This window comes from Cyprinodon variegatus, unplaced genomic scaffold (assembly GCF_000732505.1).
Source record: "Cyprinodon variegatus isolate N-32 unplaced genomic scaffold, C_variegatus-1.0 Scaffold1155, whole genome shotgun sequence".
Taxonomy (NCBI): domain Eukaryota; kingdom Metazoa; phylum Chordata; class Actinopteri; order Cyprinodontiformes; family Cyprinodontidae; genus Cyprinodon; species Cyprinodon variegatus.
In genome coordinates this window covers 190,313-206,210 of record NW_015151608.1, presented here as the reverse complement: position 1 = coordinate 206,210, position 15,898 = coordinate 190,313, and the positions used below count along the sequence as shown (strand labels likewise).

The 15,898-nt window shown below is 35.7% G+C and overlaps 1 protein-coding gene across 1 annotated transcript in view; it reads right to left on the bottom strand.

The window, feature by feature from the left end:
- Window positions 1-2,176: 2,176 nt before the first annotated feature.
- LOC107101801 (breast cancer anti-estrogen resistance protein 3 homolog) overlaps window positions 2,177-15,898 on the bottom strand; it is a 38,587-nt gene continuing 24,865 nt past the window's right edge. The window contains exons 11-20 of the mRNA XM_015400858.1: window positions 15,507-15,612; window positions 11,992-12,111; window positions 11,759-11,916; window positions 11,484-11,684; window positions 9,691-9,852; window positions 9,014-9,129; window positions 8,541-8,712; window positions 8,342-8,453; window positions 3,718-3,903; window positions 2,177-2,837 (exon numbers count right to left, since the gene is read on the bottom strand). Coding sequence (XP_015256344.1) covers window positions 2,656-2,837; window positions 3,718-3,903; window positions 8,342-8,453; window positions 8,541-8,712; window positions 9,014-9,129; window positions 9,691-9,852; window positions 11,484-11,684; window positions 11,759-11,916; window positions 11,992-12,111; window positions 15,507-15,612 — 1,515 coding nt within the window. The 3' untranslated portion in view covers window positions 2,177-2,655. The remainder of the gene's footprint in view (window positions 2,838-3,717; window positions 3,904-8,341; window positions 8,454-8,540; window positions 8,713-9,013; window positions 9,130-9,690; window positions 9,853-11,483; window positions 11,685-11,758; window positions 11,917-11,991; window positions 12,112-15,506; window positions 15,613-15,898) is intronic.

The following is a 15,898-nucleotide window of genomic DNA, read 5'->3' as shown; positions in this document are numbered from 1 at the left end:
TATTTCTTCCTTAACAAATCCAAATTTGAAGTGTGGTCTGTATTTGTAAATTACCCCCTAGTGTCAAGCTTTATATCATTTCAACTTGGTATTTATCCAGATCTTTTGTAAAGACGTCAGAATGATTTGAGAATTAGTCATGCTTGAACATCTGATAGAGCACTGGTCTTTTCATGATCTTAAACTGGAATGAGCACTACAGCTAACCTACTAAGCCATCCTTCCAAACTGACAGGTTAGCAATGACAGCATCGGTCAAAGAGGCACACGAGGTCACTTGGAACCAGAGGACCTAAAAAGATCCACCATTCAGGTCATTAAAATCTCTTTAAGACACATGATAAGCTGTGTTTCCTTCAAATCAGTTATAAGTTAAGAAAAAAGACTTGAGGCCGATATCTTCAGGAGACATGGTGGGATGATGGTTTAGTGGGAAGACCTGAAAACTGTTGCTCACAGACATGTTCCATCCACGCTGACAGACTTGCAGACGTTTACCATCTGTTTACAGACTCTGGATTTGCTTTGGGTGAAAATACACGCCTTGTTATTCCACTTCTTTGAGCACAGCTTTTACACAAAAAGTAGAGAAGTTAAAGGGGTATGGATATTTTTAATGTTGCTCGTGGTAAGCATTATAATATTTTATTTGTTTATAGTTCATATATATATACAATATATATTTCTATGTGACTGCTATTTTTTTTTGTTCTAATACCCTGCTGAACTTTATTTTTTAGCTTTCTGCTTAAACAATTTTCTTGATGCTATAATGTGAGACTCATTCCTTAAATGTGCTTTTATGTCTTTTAACTGGATGAAAACCACTAAACTGGAAGGAGTGAATACAAATAAATGCTATTGGCAATTATGAGGGTTTGAATATTTTGTTTGTCACGTGTCTTTATAATGGATAAGAATATGTTTTAAGAAGTGTCCTTATTTTCACAAATCTACAATACTTTCCTAATGTGATCCAGGAAGTAATTAAACTCTGTTTAAAGTTAGATTTAAATAAAGGTTAGACAATAAAACCTATAAATAAATGCAAATGATAACATTTTGATGTTTTTGACACAGATACACCTTTGAATTTGAATATCTGCACAGAGATACTTTGTGAGACGTAACAAAGAGCTGTTCTGGATAAACGTGCTTTCATTTTATAAGGTGTCAAAGTTTTTTTTCAACTAGGTTTTTTTCTTTATCCATCAGTATTCTTAGAGAGGCATTTAGGGGGATTTAGATCACCTACTTAAAGTCCTGTCCTGTTCTTCATTTGCTGTTCAAGGAGCCCCTTACTTATTTTTGTATAAATATAATTCAGAAAAAATATTTTAAATGTTACTTTATTTCCTAATGGTACCTGACTACTTTATTATATAATTGTTTTTCATTTGCTGAACTGTTTTAATTAATTCTGACTTAAGCATTTTAGCTTTGCAAGTTTCATTTTAGATAGAATTTTCAGTTTTATTTGTATCTGAGGCCCATTTTAACAACATGCCTTTTGAAAAATAGAATATCTAAATATTTAAGGTAAAATAATAATAATAAAAAAAAAAGAATTTAGCTGCAATGAACTAATTGTTAATTAGCAACAAGCTGAAAACATATTCTACAAGAATAAAGTTCTTAAATGTTGTTTTGTTCATGAATAAGATTGAACACAATTTTATTTTGTAATTTAACAATATGTTGAAAATCAATCACAGTTTAGGTTTCACTTGACATCTATCGAGTGCCTACCATGCAGAACCTCAATGAAAAGTATTTGGCTGACAGACGACTAATACAAGGCAGTGTAGCTGACAGATAAAAAGAGTAATTTCTTTATTTCATAATTTAAACTTTTGTCAAAACTTTAAAAAGAGTTACCTTTTGCTATATTAGAAAGGAAGGTAATATTAAAGCTAACATGCTGAATTTAAACGATGAAGCTGCTCACCAGGACAAAAAAAAAAAATTTGATTTCTTTGTTTCTCTTCCTGTTTTGTGTTGATACGCTCAAAGCCTCTGCACAAAGCTTTTCTTTAATAAAGGACGCAAACCACCAACATACCCTAACTGGAAATCCAGATGGTCAACACAGCCCAGTGTGGAATACATAAGTTGCAACTGGAAGCAAGACATTCCCAACAGAGGAAATGAAGGATTTAAGATTCATCTCCTGTCTGGAACTTCTTCTCTCTAAGCCGCATCAGGTTAAATCCTCTTCCTTCTCTCACAGTTACCCCAGTTGATATTATTTTCTGTACATGACATTTAGCAAATGTTACTCAGAAACCTTTAAAATTATGAAGTGAGACATCATCTATCTTTTGTGTTTCTTTATTCCAACTCTAACCTCAAAATAAAAAAGTTATTATTTACAATGAAGTTCCAAAGAGCAAAAGAGGAAAGTTACAAAATCTCAGCTAGAAAACATTCAAGTTGCACAAATAAAATCTCAAGTAATAAAACAGTGAAAGTCTTTTCACATCTTCCAGTTAAAATTAGTAGTCATCTGAAAAACTTTACAAAGAGTCTCTCATCTCATAAAGTTAAGATCTTATAACACAGATATTTGTTTCTGTAGAAATCAAGGCTCAGTTAAAACAATGTCTGTCCTTTTTCTGCTAAGGAGGAGGTTTGTCTGCCAGCTACCTCTTGGAGTTATGACTGTTTTGGAGTGACCTCCACAGGTTCCAGTTTATCCGAGAGAACACAAAGGATCTTGTCGAATTTCTCATATCGCTCCTTTTTGTCCGCCCCCGCCCCGTGTTGACCCCAGAACAACCGCAAGGCGAACTCTGTTCGGAAAGCCTCCAGCAGCTCAGGGACCGGCTGCCAGCCTTCTGGTGGAAAGGGGAAAAAGACATTGGATCAGAAAGCTTCACAATCCTAAATGCTTAAGGCAACTGGGCTTCTACTTACAGCATGGTCAGAAAGTACACCATTATGAACTCTACGTTGCAAAAACATGATATCTAATTAAATATTATTTTCTTAAAATAAATGCATTTTTTTTTTTTCTTGAATTGAGCAGGTAATTTGGACAATTTGACAATGGAATAAGACAATTCACCCTTTAAATAAGTCATAACTTATGCATTCTCTTAATTCAAGCGAATAACATACAATTATCTTGTTTTAAGGGTACAAATACTCCCTCTATTGGCAGATCATCTTATTTTCCTACTTAAATTAAAGTTCAATAAACTTATTTGAAGATATTTTTACTCATTTAAAAAACAAAATTCGCAGTGTAAAATGCACTTTGGCATATGTAACACACTGCTTTTTTTTTTTTTACTTATTAGTTTATATATTTATTGACTTAATATACATGAGTTCTATACAATAACCACATGCATAAATATTAGTGTGTAGCATCTGGGAGCAATTGTTGCAATGAACATTATTCCCATGGGTCAGAAAATTATTGTGTAAGGACTAAATATTGAGAAGGTCTTAAAAATTAATTTAAATCCCCTGTAGAAAGGTAGTTTTAACACAATTAGTCCCTGTAAGGGACTTTTTGAACAAAGGCTGACTAAGACATTACCTGACCAACAGCTTTAGATGCATTATACTGTTCTCCTCAAGTCTCCTTGATTCCTTCCCAGTTACATTTCTTGAAAAGAATCCTCCACCCAAACCACGTTCATAAATGTCCTCTTAACTTATAATCCTAAGAATGTCATGTTAATGTCATGTGGAGTCGTTTTTGCAAACCTGTCAGTAGGGACTGTGCGTGTTTTTGGTAATCCTGGGAGTGTAAGGCGGCACTGCGAGCTGACTGAAGGACGTCGTACAATGCCTGACAGCCCCTCTCACTGTTTTCCACTGGGTCCTCACCCTCCATCACCATGAGAAGAGGAACCAGGTGTGGCACAGCAATGGGACCCTCGACTACAGAATCTGCAGAGGAACATGAACCCCACCAGTTACTACCAAAGTAAAATGTACAACATCTGATACCATTTCTGAGCTTGACAGCACATTATTTGATATCTGAAGATTCTTATCTCACGTTGCTGACAGTTCAGATTTAAGTGAAAAAGTGTAAAAAAAAAAAAAAAAAGGAACAAAATTAGAATTTCCCCAACTTTAGAAAGATTTTAGCTGACAATAACCATTACATCATTTGTTTTTTTTTTTATTTTAACTTATAATTACTAGAATCAGTCATAAATAATAATTATAAGATGCAAAATGAGTTCACAAATACAAGCCAACCTCAGTTATTGACTGATAAATCTTACAATTGGACAGGAATAGAAAAAGTCTCTGAAACCTGAAGAATGCACAAACAATACTAAAAAAGAGAAACATAGCAACAAAATGTTACCGTACATTGTTTCTTTAATCACTTTGCTAATGTTATTCTGCTCAAAATGTTTATCTGGCAGGCCAAGTATTGATAGAACACCATTCCCACATCTTAGAAGTGTTGTGCCATGTGCCATGATTTTGGACATTGAAAACCAGTGTCCCTGTTTTATCTTGACATGATGACCAGAGAAAAAGATGCACTTTTGGCTCATGGAGTAACTGTAAGCTGCTGTAAGACCTCTGCCACCCATTTCAGCCAACTGCCTCCACAGGAACTCCCACAGAGGTGTGAGTTGCCACCCCCCCCTGTGTTGAGAACAGTAATGACCACAGCACGCATGAAGCTGCCAGGGAATCCACATCAGAAGAGGCCACCATGGAGACCCACGAAAAGGGCTTAGATCTCCAGAGTGACCAAGGATAAGTCATGAGAGTTGACTTTCTAAAACCAAACTGCTGCAAAACATACTTATTGCAACACATTTCCCTTGAGTTTCAGAACTTTAGAGCCAGACTGGAGAAATACTCCTAAGGATCCCTTGGTGTGAGCCACATGGAAAAAAAAAAAAAAAGGAAAAAAAACCTGTTTGCTGTGAGCCTGCCTTGCTAAGCTGCTGTTGGATGAAAACTCAACCTTCCAAATGGACATGGACAAAAGGTTTGCAGGTCTGGCACAATTAGGGACAGAACAAATAATATGTCTCTTGATGATTTTGATCATTTCATGTCTTTACTGATGAGTAAAGATAAAGCTGACAGGATATTACTGCATGCTATGCTACAGTGATATGTGTTGAGCTGTTGTAGAATATTGGACAACCTTTATTTCACGAAGGGTTTATACACTGATATAACATTAGTGTTCATGTGTTCCTCAGATGCTCATTACATTTCGATTACCAAGTATGACCAAGAGTCATTTAATTGAATCCTGATGTCTATTCGCTGCTAGCTATTTCAAAGAGGGTAAAGAATCATTTGACTAAAGGTTACTGGTTCCTAATTAAGCAAATCATTCAATAAACATTATTTGGCCAAATAATGTTTTATTCACCTCGTGGATTTGCATTGTGAATTGGTCTGAAAACATTCTAATTGCTCTAAATTAGTGAAAAGCTAATTTGATCTCCCAAATTGATTTGATATCCCAAATTCTTCCAGATAAACTTTGGTTTTTAAAGCTACAGTGTGTAACTTTTAGTGACATCTAGCGGTCAGACTGCAGACTGCAGCAACATGAACATCTCCCCCCCACCGCTTCTCCACCCCCAACAGTACGGCGAGCGTTACGGGACAAAATGTCTTCCACGACGTCCGCATCACCTACCTTCTCAAGTGATGAGGTTTGTTTACATAGATAATTTTACAGATAGTATTTCATTAGTCTGTGTAGGGCAGTGGTCTCCAACCCTGGTCCTCAAGATCTACTGTCCTACAGATTTTAGATGCATCCCTGCTTCAACACAGCTGAATGAAATGATTGATTACCTTTTCAAGCCATTCATTTGATTCAGCTGTGTTGAAGCAGGGATGCATTTAAAATCTTTAGGACAGTAGATCTTGAGGACCAGGGTTGGAGACCACTGGTGTAGGGTATAGATTTCATGTAGACTTAAGATAATAAATATACCCATTATTTTTTCTACATCGTTGTGACGTTTTGGCGATCTCGCAATCGCTAGTTTGTTGGCTCTGCGCTGCCGTAGCGCAAAGATGTCTGCCTCCATGGCTGCGAGACCCGCTCCTATGTAATTATAAATAACGAATTCTAAGGCAACGCAAATATTAAGGTTAGGAGGCTGAGCTCGTAGATGATGATAAATAACATAGTTATGTATAATATATTACATTTCTGACTGTATATCCCTGTAATTATTACACACTGTAGCTTTAAACACAAAATCCATCTTAAACTGTAATATTGTTTTCAACTATGTTTCCCCTTCCTCTTTGTACATACTAGTTTAGTTTAGTTGAGCTTCACTAGTTTTAGTCAAGAGTTTTTAGCTGATTTATGTTTGACTTGGAGCTGAATGATTTTTGTTAATACACTCTTATATGTTGAACAGAAGTTGTTGTGAATTTATTCCATATATGTGAAGAATTATCTGTTTGACCATGATTAGTGCTTGAATCACTCTTTCATTTATTGTTCTAACACACAGCTAGTAGGGCGTGTGTTCATAAATAATACATGACAGCCAAAATATTATATGATTAAGTAAGAGATTTACCACCCCTACTGGGGAGGGCAATAAACATCTTAAAGTATCAGAAATATAAATTCCCAACTGGCTGGGAATTGAATGTAACAGTTATTCACAACAAATGTATGGCGTCCAACCTAGATGGGCATTGAATATAAATTCACAACAGAAGCTGAAAGAATAAAAAAAAAAAAAAAAAAAGAAAACAGTTTCTGTCTGTTCTCATTTAGTTGCTAATGCAATTGGCAGCTGTTTGGATTTTCAAAGAGGTTTAATTTTTTGGGTAATTTTGGTCAAACGACCTTTTAAAACAGAGAGAAAAGACAAATAAAATGCAGTTTGTCGAAGCATTAAATTGATCAAATAACCCTTTTCAGTAAAGTCAAAATATTTTTTTTACCATGTTTGTATTTAGGCAAACAAAGACACCGACTTTTCATTTGGTCTTATTAAAGTGTTTTTCCCACCATGCAGAATGTTCTTAATTAAAGTAATTGAAGGAGCAAACATTTAACTGAAAACACAGAAAACAGAATGCTCTCAATATATTTACACTTTTGACAAAAACATATGGAGAGACAGTCAGTATAGCTACCACAATATAAATGCCACCTCATGGTTTGGTAAAGCAACCTTGTGATTTAACTTTTTTTTTTTTTAAGTATTTAGTTATTACATCTATTGGACTGCAGTTCCTAACCTTGTAAATAAAACCTGATCTCAATTTTACACAGAACCTCGGTCCATTCTACTTATCTTTGAAGCAATGCAGACGTGAGTTTGTAGAATACTCACCTACTGTAGAATATAACGATGAAAATATATAATATTACTAAAGAATGAAAATTGCGGCAGGTAACTGTTTTAAAACCTAGAGAATCAGTTGGTTTTGGTCTGAATTTCACATTAATTACAGGCTTTTATTCTGAAATCTGTACATGCTCCTTGGAGCTCTTCTGGACTCCGCTGTGGAGTGAAGCTTACAAAGTGTAAAGTTGGGTTTTCTGTTTGAACTATGTAATATTGTCACATAGCAACCACAAACTTGTATGTGTTTTAGTAGGATTTTATGTTATGGACTAACACGGCAGAACATAATTGTTAAGGGGAAAGAAGGCGATGAATCCAGTATTTAAAAAAAAAATACAAAAAAAAACTGCTATGCATTGTTACACTACTCTTAAAACCCCTTTACTATACTATGCTAACTAATATGTTGCATTTTAGAAACCACCTAATAAATAAAGAAAATCCCAGAATGTGCAACACCCTAAAGACACAATCACAATGTGAAACATGGAGGAGACAGTATTATGCTGTGGGGAGACTTTTCTTCAGCAGGGAAGGGGGGCCTGCCAAGAGGCAAAAAAAGGTTCACCTTCCAGCTGGTACACACACTTTACCATTCAACCAAACCTAGAGTGAAATGGTTTAGCTCACTGATGTCGAATGTGTGGCTCAAGGGCCAAATAGTGTGAGAAATTAAAATCTTCTTAAATTAAAAATGTTTCCATAATTCAAAGAATTTGTTACTAAATCAGAAAATATTAAGTAAGCATTTTTGAAGGAGAAACCTGCATCCTGTTCATGTTCCTGAAGTACATATTGTCCTAGTTTAAAAAACAAACCCCCAAAGAATAAGAAAATTGTATTTCTCGACAAAATGAACTATGACACTCTTTTAAACTTTTGTTTGATTATACATCCATACGAAAAACAATAATTAAACATGTTTCCACAGTTCTTGTTGGCAGTTTTACTATTATTTAATAAACAAATAAAAGTTTTTTCTTTTTTCTGTTACTGAAAACACTCACCATCTCCTTCATTCAAGGACTTCATGAAGGGTTTGAGTTTCTTCTCATACAAAACTGCACTCTCTGTATGGCTCCTCCTCAGTGCTCGCCACATCATCTCCAGCCGCACAATCTAAACATGTGCAGAGTGACAGAAAACATGAATACCTCTTAGGGTTTTTAGCATCCTCCCAAGCAAATAGGTATAAAACCACAATACCTGAGACATCTCCAGAGCCTTCATAACGGCTGAGAAGGAGAAGAAGTTGTGCACATTTTCTTTCAGGGCCTGAGCCAACATGATAACTTTGTGTAAAACAGTTGCTCTCTGGTTAACTGTACCCGTGCAACCCAGTATGTCTACTGCCACACCAAGGGTTATCAGATGATGCCTATAGAAAACAATAGAAATAAAACACACACATTTACAGAAAGTTAGTACTAAGAAAGGAAACTATCTTTATATAGTAAGAATGCATACAAATGTATAACAAATTTAACATAAGATGTTTTAAGAGATAGGACAGATGATTTAAACTGTAAAATAAAAAGGTAATCATAACCCATCTTCTCTGCATAATTCTCATAGCCATTATGAGGAATATTCAGGTCAGCTTTGGATGAATTTCTCATAATGGCCTAATGTATTTATCTTCCCTGTTTTAGAGCAAAAAGGGTATCAGTGACAATTACCTTTCCAACAAATCCTGTCGTAATTGATGTCCATGTGGCAGAGTAACAAGCTCCAGTCCTGAATTTACTCCCATAATCCTTTTCTGCTCATCAGTCACACCAACAATGCGTGCAACCTGCAAAAAGTAATCTCAATGGGCTATGCTTTCTAAATATTGTTCAAATGATTGATTTAAAACTATTTTTAAACACATTTTATAGGTATCTGTGTCCTGTTTCAGTGTGGCGTTCTCAGTCAATTACAGTTTATATGTGATGATGTTTTTTCTGGATGGATGGATGGATGGATGGATGGATGGATGGATGGATGGATGGATGGATGGATGGATGGATGGATGGATGGANTGGATGGATGGATGGATGGATGGATGGATGGATGGATGGATGGATGGATGGATGGATGGATGGATGGATGGATGGAATAACTATGAACTGCACTTTTTGATAATCAATTAAACTGATAACACCTTTTCCCACCGTTGCTGGAGAGGAATTTTAATACATTATTAAACTTGGTAAGATCTCAGTTTTAGCTGTGTTTCTGATTTTTTTTAAAGTTACTGAACAATAATGTAATAATCAGTGTAACATTAAATTTGAAAACACCTTCTCATTACATCAAAAAAAATTAAAAAAAGAGTTTTGAAATGTTTACAGGTGCCAATGCCAATTCCTACCTGACAGTCAACACTTAGCATATGAAGAGCGAGAGTTTTGGCATCTGAACCGCTAAAGAGCTCTTTGACTGTGAGCAGAATGTTCGACTCCAGAGGTCTGTTGTGGTCAGGCAAGAGCAGCGACTTGAACTGGTCCAACTGGAAACAGGACGATGTTTCTATCTGCAATAGAGTCAACAAGTTCATAGCTTTAATAGCAAAGTTGTCATTTTTAGAAAATAAATCGAATCTGATTTAGTGAACGGCTTTAAATTTCTAGATATAACCATATTACGTTAAGATATTGTAATAATTATTGTTTCCATTTTAAGTGGTAGTGATTTTGCAGGCTAATTCAAATGTTTAATGATAATAATAATAATATGTTGTTCATAAAAATTAAGAGACCAGATTCTTTAATCTAAAGTTATTCACCCCAAAACGCATTTTACTGTAGAAAGAATGAGGCATTCCAGCTCTATTTGGAAAAATAAAGTTTTAACCTTCAAGCGATACATTTTAACTGGAATAAATTGACTACACATTAACTACAATGAAATATGTTCTGGTGTGAATTACAAAGTCAAAACCATGCGTTGGAAAGTTGGAGCAATAGTATTATAACCTTTAAAGTCATGATGTGCGCTACTTAAATCAATATTAGGAAAACATTCTAACTTTGACTGTTTATACTTACAGCCTTTCAGTTTTTAAAATGCACTTCACAAGTATAAAGTACTGCATAAAACATTAAATTTACTGTTAGTCTTTCTGACTTTTCAGTTTTGAGTTCTGAGGTGAATGCAAAAAACATCCATTCTATTGAAATCATATTACTGGTAGATGCATAGAAAATTGATGGCTACTGATGCCCTTTCTAAAATATGTCAGCATTAAAACTACATTAATGTTAATGAACTCCTTATATAAATTACAGAGTGTTAAGATAAAAAAAAAAGTTTTATTTTTTGATACTATACTCAAACTGAACTGATGAGAATTTGATTTAACTAGTAATTCTTGAGATGTTACTGAACATGGTATAATATGTATAATATTTTGCAGTAAAACACACTTGGCCTTCTAATGTTTCACAGCAAACAATGCATGTTGAGCAGAAACCAAGCTATTCAATCATAATAATTCTCTGCAGACCTTCATGGTCGAACTAAAACCTAGAAATCTACAGAATTCAAATGTATTCTGTCAGCATAAAGCATCCCAAGAACCACTGATATCCATTATCTGACATTGGAAGAAGCATTAAATCCAACAGGATTATCCCTACTGTTGCAGAGAGAGAACCACCAAAAGGTCCATTTAGGAAAAGCATTTATGTTATACCAGCTACAGAAGCCTACTCTTGAAAAATTCTGCTTGCATGACTTTATGATTTTTTCAATCTTAAATATTGGTTGTTGAATATAAATTTCATTCTCTGGTCAGATGAGATAATAATAGAAAGTTATTTGTATAGATCCAATGTTAAGATTAAAGAAACACTATTCTAAACACTATTCATCACAACTGCTAAAATCATTCCTACTGTAAAGCAGTGGAAGGGTTGTCCTGCAGGCATTATTTATTTGGTAGAAACTAGAATGTCTTTCCTTGTCACTACTGTCTTGTCTTCATCTTTAAGTAATAAAAGGCTGGTCTATTTGAAAATGAAGGGGTGTGAAAAGGCAAGTCAGTTCCATAAGAAAGTACAACAGGTGTGGAAAAATAATTTCTGGTCTGGCTCATGACTGCATGTATTCGAATCAGACAGAAGTAGGACTTCTAATTCTGAAGTGAATGTTATTTATACACACCTGAGGCCTTTCGAAATGCCAGTCTCTTTCTTCCTCTGCTGCTTTCCTCAGAAGCTCTTTCTCAAACTGCAGCTGTGAGGATGCTTCCTTGTTCTCTTCCTCCAAAAATCCAAAGGAAGTTTCTGTAATGCGAGCACGGCTCTGCCACTTCTCCTCTGCACGCAGCCGGTCCACATGGCCTTTCTTCTGAGACTGAGGGATCTGAAAACATCAATAAGATAAATACTCCTTTTAGAGGATTTACTTCTAAATCCTCTAAAAAGAGGATTTTTTACCTGTATATTGAGTTCGCTGTAGCATGATGAGGGGTCTTCATCTAGGTCTTTAGGAGGAGGAGGAGTTGCACTTGCAAAAACAGTTGAGACTCTGAGGGGTTTAGGAGGAGCTCTTGGATGCAGCTGCCCGTCTGAACCTCGCAAAGTAGCACCGCCACCTGCAGGCAGCGAAAGATTTGGTTTATGTGGATGCAATATTTCCCTAAGTGATGGAAAGCCCAATAGTTTATTACCTGGATGGAAAGGAAGTGTTTTATGTTGTCTGGGGCTCAGCAGGGGTTCACTGCCTGTGCGAAACACAGGAGAAATTTGATCTGGGGCTGTGTCTTCTGGCTGGGTGGTCTCTGGAGGCCCTGAATGAAAACAGGAACAGAAGCAGTTCAAACCAGATGTTGACAAAGCAAAACATTTTCCTCCAAAACAGCAAAAGCAATATGAAAATCCAGATTAAAGTTGGTAAGTACTTTCATGTTTAAAGACCCTGTCTCTAAAAATGTATTCTGTGATCAGACTAAACATCTAAATATGGTCCTGTTGCTGTAATCCAGATTGTAAAGTAGTGTTGCACCGATACTGACACCAGTATCGGGCGGGGCCCAATCCAGCACAAAAATGGTGGTATTGGTATCGGCGAGTACTGACAAATAGGGCACCGATACCATTTTGAGAGCCAAAATTTTATTTAACTATTGTCACCCATGCAAGGTAAGCAATATAAGGTTCTACTGGATTCACTTTGTATTAGTCTTTTTCCTGCTTCACAAAGGTAGGCAGCAGCTTGACAAAGCCATGATGGCAATTATTTTACATCCAAGTAATATGCAGTTCTTCATATTTATACACATAGCCTAGTAAACTAGCCCCACCCACCAGCGGCCAAATATCATTTTTGCCTGCGAGCGGTCTATCCTTGATCAATGCCCCAGGCCATAGAACTGTCTGGCCGACCACAACGCAGAGATGTGTTTTGAATTTCTGGATGCAAAGCAGGCGAGGTTTTGAGGGCGTGACGACATAGCTGCGCAACGTGGAGAAAGCGCAACAAGGAAGATGGCAACAACTATTGAACAGTTCCTGTTTGACTCAGCTTTGGAATCAGTTTTGGAAGGATTAGATTTGGGGTTTACATTGAAACGTGAGCAGGAAGAGGCTCTAGGCTCATTCATTTTTAAGAAGGACGTATTCACCGTTTTACTGACAGGCTGTTTGTTTACACTCCCCCACCAGCTTTCTGTCACTGTTACAGTCAGTTGCGCTCATTGGTCAGAGCGTTGACCAATAGGCACAGACATGATTTGAAAGACAACGGGCTGTTCTCATCAACAATCTTCCAATCTCTCATTCATCAGGGCCAGACTTAATAACACTTTTAATCCTACATTTAGTCTGGCTTATCAGGCTAATACACACACACAAACATCAATTTCAAACAGATGGTATCGGTATCCGCCAATACTGCACAGCCACATATCGGGTATCAGGGCCGATAAAATGGCATCAGCACAACACGATTGTAAAGTAATACGTAATAAGTAAAGTAGTACTTTTTTAACCTATTATTTGTCATAGTAAAGGTTTCAACAGCCTTTTGAAACCTGTCTCTTGATCTGCTCTGAATATTAAATTAGGATGTCCATAGAAATCCCTATTGTTAGTTATATTAATAATGTTTTACAACATTAATACTACCAAATTCAAGTCCTAGGTTTCTTAGGGAGGAAATAATTTCTTTCAGCTTTGTCCACAAAGAATTTTCTGTCACAGCATTGGACATGTTACAAGCTGAATAATCAACAAGTCGGTCATAAAGGAGAAAACCTGTTAAAATTATCCTAGCAAAGCAAAACTACTAGAAAATAAATGACAAAGCTTCATGAACGCAACTAAACACACGTTGGAGTAGATTATAAGGTTGGCAGGCAAAACGCTGCAATTTATCATTAGAACCCACCGAACACCACTGGAGAGTGAGCTGAAATATAAATAAAAATAATATAAAAAAATGTTTAGTTTTCATTTTAATTCCCATTGAAGCTTTGATGCGAAAATCTGTTTATTCACTTAAAAGGAAACATTAGAGAAGAACTCAGTGTCAGCCATAGCCTTTCTTCTCTGACTCACTTTTTTAGGGACCTTATTTAACTTGAGCTTTAATATTTTAGGTAAAAATCATCAGGTACAACAATGAGCATTTCATGAATGTTTGCAGAGATATAAAATTGTGAAAATATGTTGCAGCAAGGCAAACTTTTGCAATAAAAAAATGTAATTATAATGCACAAAACTAATGCACAGTACACTAATTTTAACTACATTCAGTTTTATTTAACTCAAGAAGCACCCAACCTGGTCTTTCCTGAGTTTGAGCTTTTATGAGTTAAACCTTAATGATTAAACTGATTTACATTGAGCTATAAAATAATGATGTAACTTCCCCCACAATAAAGAAAAAAAACTTCATTTGTAAATATTCTTCTGTTTTAACCAAACAAATGTTGGTCATTGAGGAACATAAATCTATACACTTTAATTCTACCTGAAAATATTGGTGGCAGATAAATAAATTATTTCCAAACAAAATTAAAATATTATATAAACTGTGCCTGAAACCACATAAAATTACAGATTAAAGCAAGAAGCCAATATTTTAAATGCCATCAGAGCTATGATTGTACTCATACAGCTATAAGAGGACCATCTGTAAATCCATTTGCTTTTGTAAATCCAGCACATTTTAATGAATCTGTTTGAGATGCGCAAATCTGTCACAGAACACACACATCAAGCGGCCACAGTGGATGATGGCTGCAGGTTGCTTTTTTTTTTTTTTGTAACATCCTCGTTTGTTTTTAACCTATATTGCACCTCTCATGATTTTGAGTGGCAACATGTTCCTAATAGATGTGTGAGGTTAATACATTAACAGGACTACTCTACAACAAACTCAATTATGCAGATAGACAGTATCATTTGGACTTGATACAGTGAAAAACAGACGTTTATATTTTAGCCACTTTTTCTATGAGTCACACACAATAGGTTTTTGGTTGACGGTAAAAAAATGTCCCTGAGGTGTGCAAACAAAGTCCCTTTGGCCTGACAGCACTGTTGCCATGGTTATTTGGTGGATGTCTTCTGGGTATTTATTTATATTTCTACTGATCGTCATGTGTATTTAGGGAAATCAATTGTCAATTCCATCCAAATTGGGTTAGCTGGCTACTACATTTACAAGAAAATTGGTTGTTTCAAATGTCAAGTCATATAAAACAAACGGAGGAGAGGCCATCACCCCTAATGAGAACGTACTCAGTATCTGCTCAGCAGCTGGCTGTTGATGGGGACCTGGAGCAGCCAGGCTGACAAATAAAAAGGGCTCATAACAGCTTTTAGAACTCCCAGCTATACTTTAAACTAATGTTATAATAAAAGCATAATATTTTTCCCTAAAAGTGCATATTAAAGAAAGAAAAAAGCTATAAAAAATGTATTTTGGGGGTAAACAATTTTTTTTTGACTGTTCAGTTCACCTTTAGCATTTCTTCTACGTTTATTTTACCAGATGATGTGACTCAGACATAAATTATCTGATTTATATATGGCAGCAATGTAGAAAGAAAGCAGAAAACTAAATGAAATATCCAGCTGTGGGGTGTAAAGCACTAAAATAATAGTTTATTATAGTCATTTATTGGATATCAAAACCTGAGAAAAACAGGAATGTGCTGAACCAATGTTGTTAATGTACCTGTCCGTAGATTGCTGTCAGACTGTGCAGACTGAAGTGAAGGCCTCCGTCCAACATTCTCCAGGTTAGCAGGCTGACTTCCACTCCTGTCACACATACAGATACACTAATATGTTATCTGTTATGTCCAGGGTATTTTATTTTGTTTTATTTTTTTCAAGAAGCCAAACTGTCTCTTAATATTGAAAATCATTATTAACCACCTGTTTCTAATTATTTTTTGAAGGTCTTTTACAGGGAGTTTTTACGGAAGAGGGTTAGGGCCACTGGGAAAAAAACAGTTAAGTGATTTTATTTCAGTTTACTATGGGAAAATAGTCAGAATTCCAACTTTTTTCTCAGAATTCTGACTTTTTTCACAGAATTCTGACTTTTTTCTCAGAATTCTGACT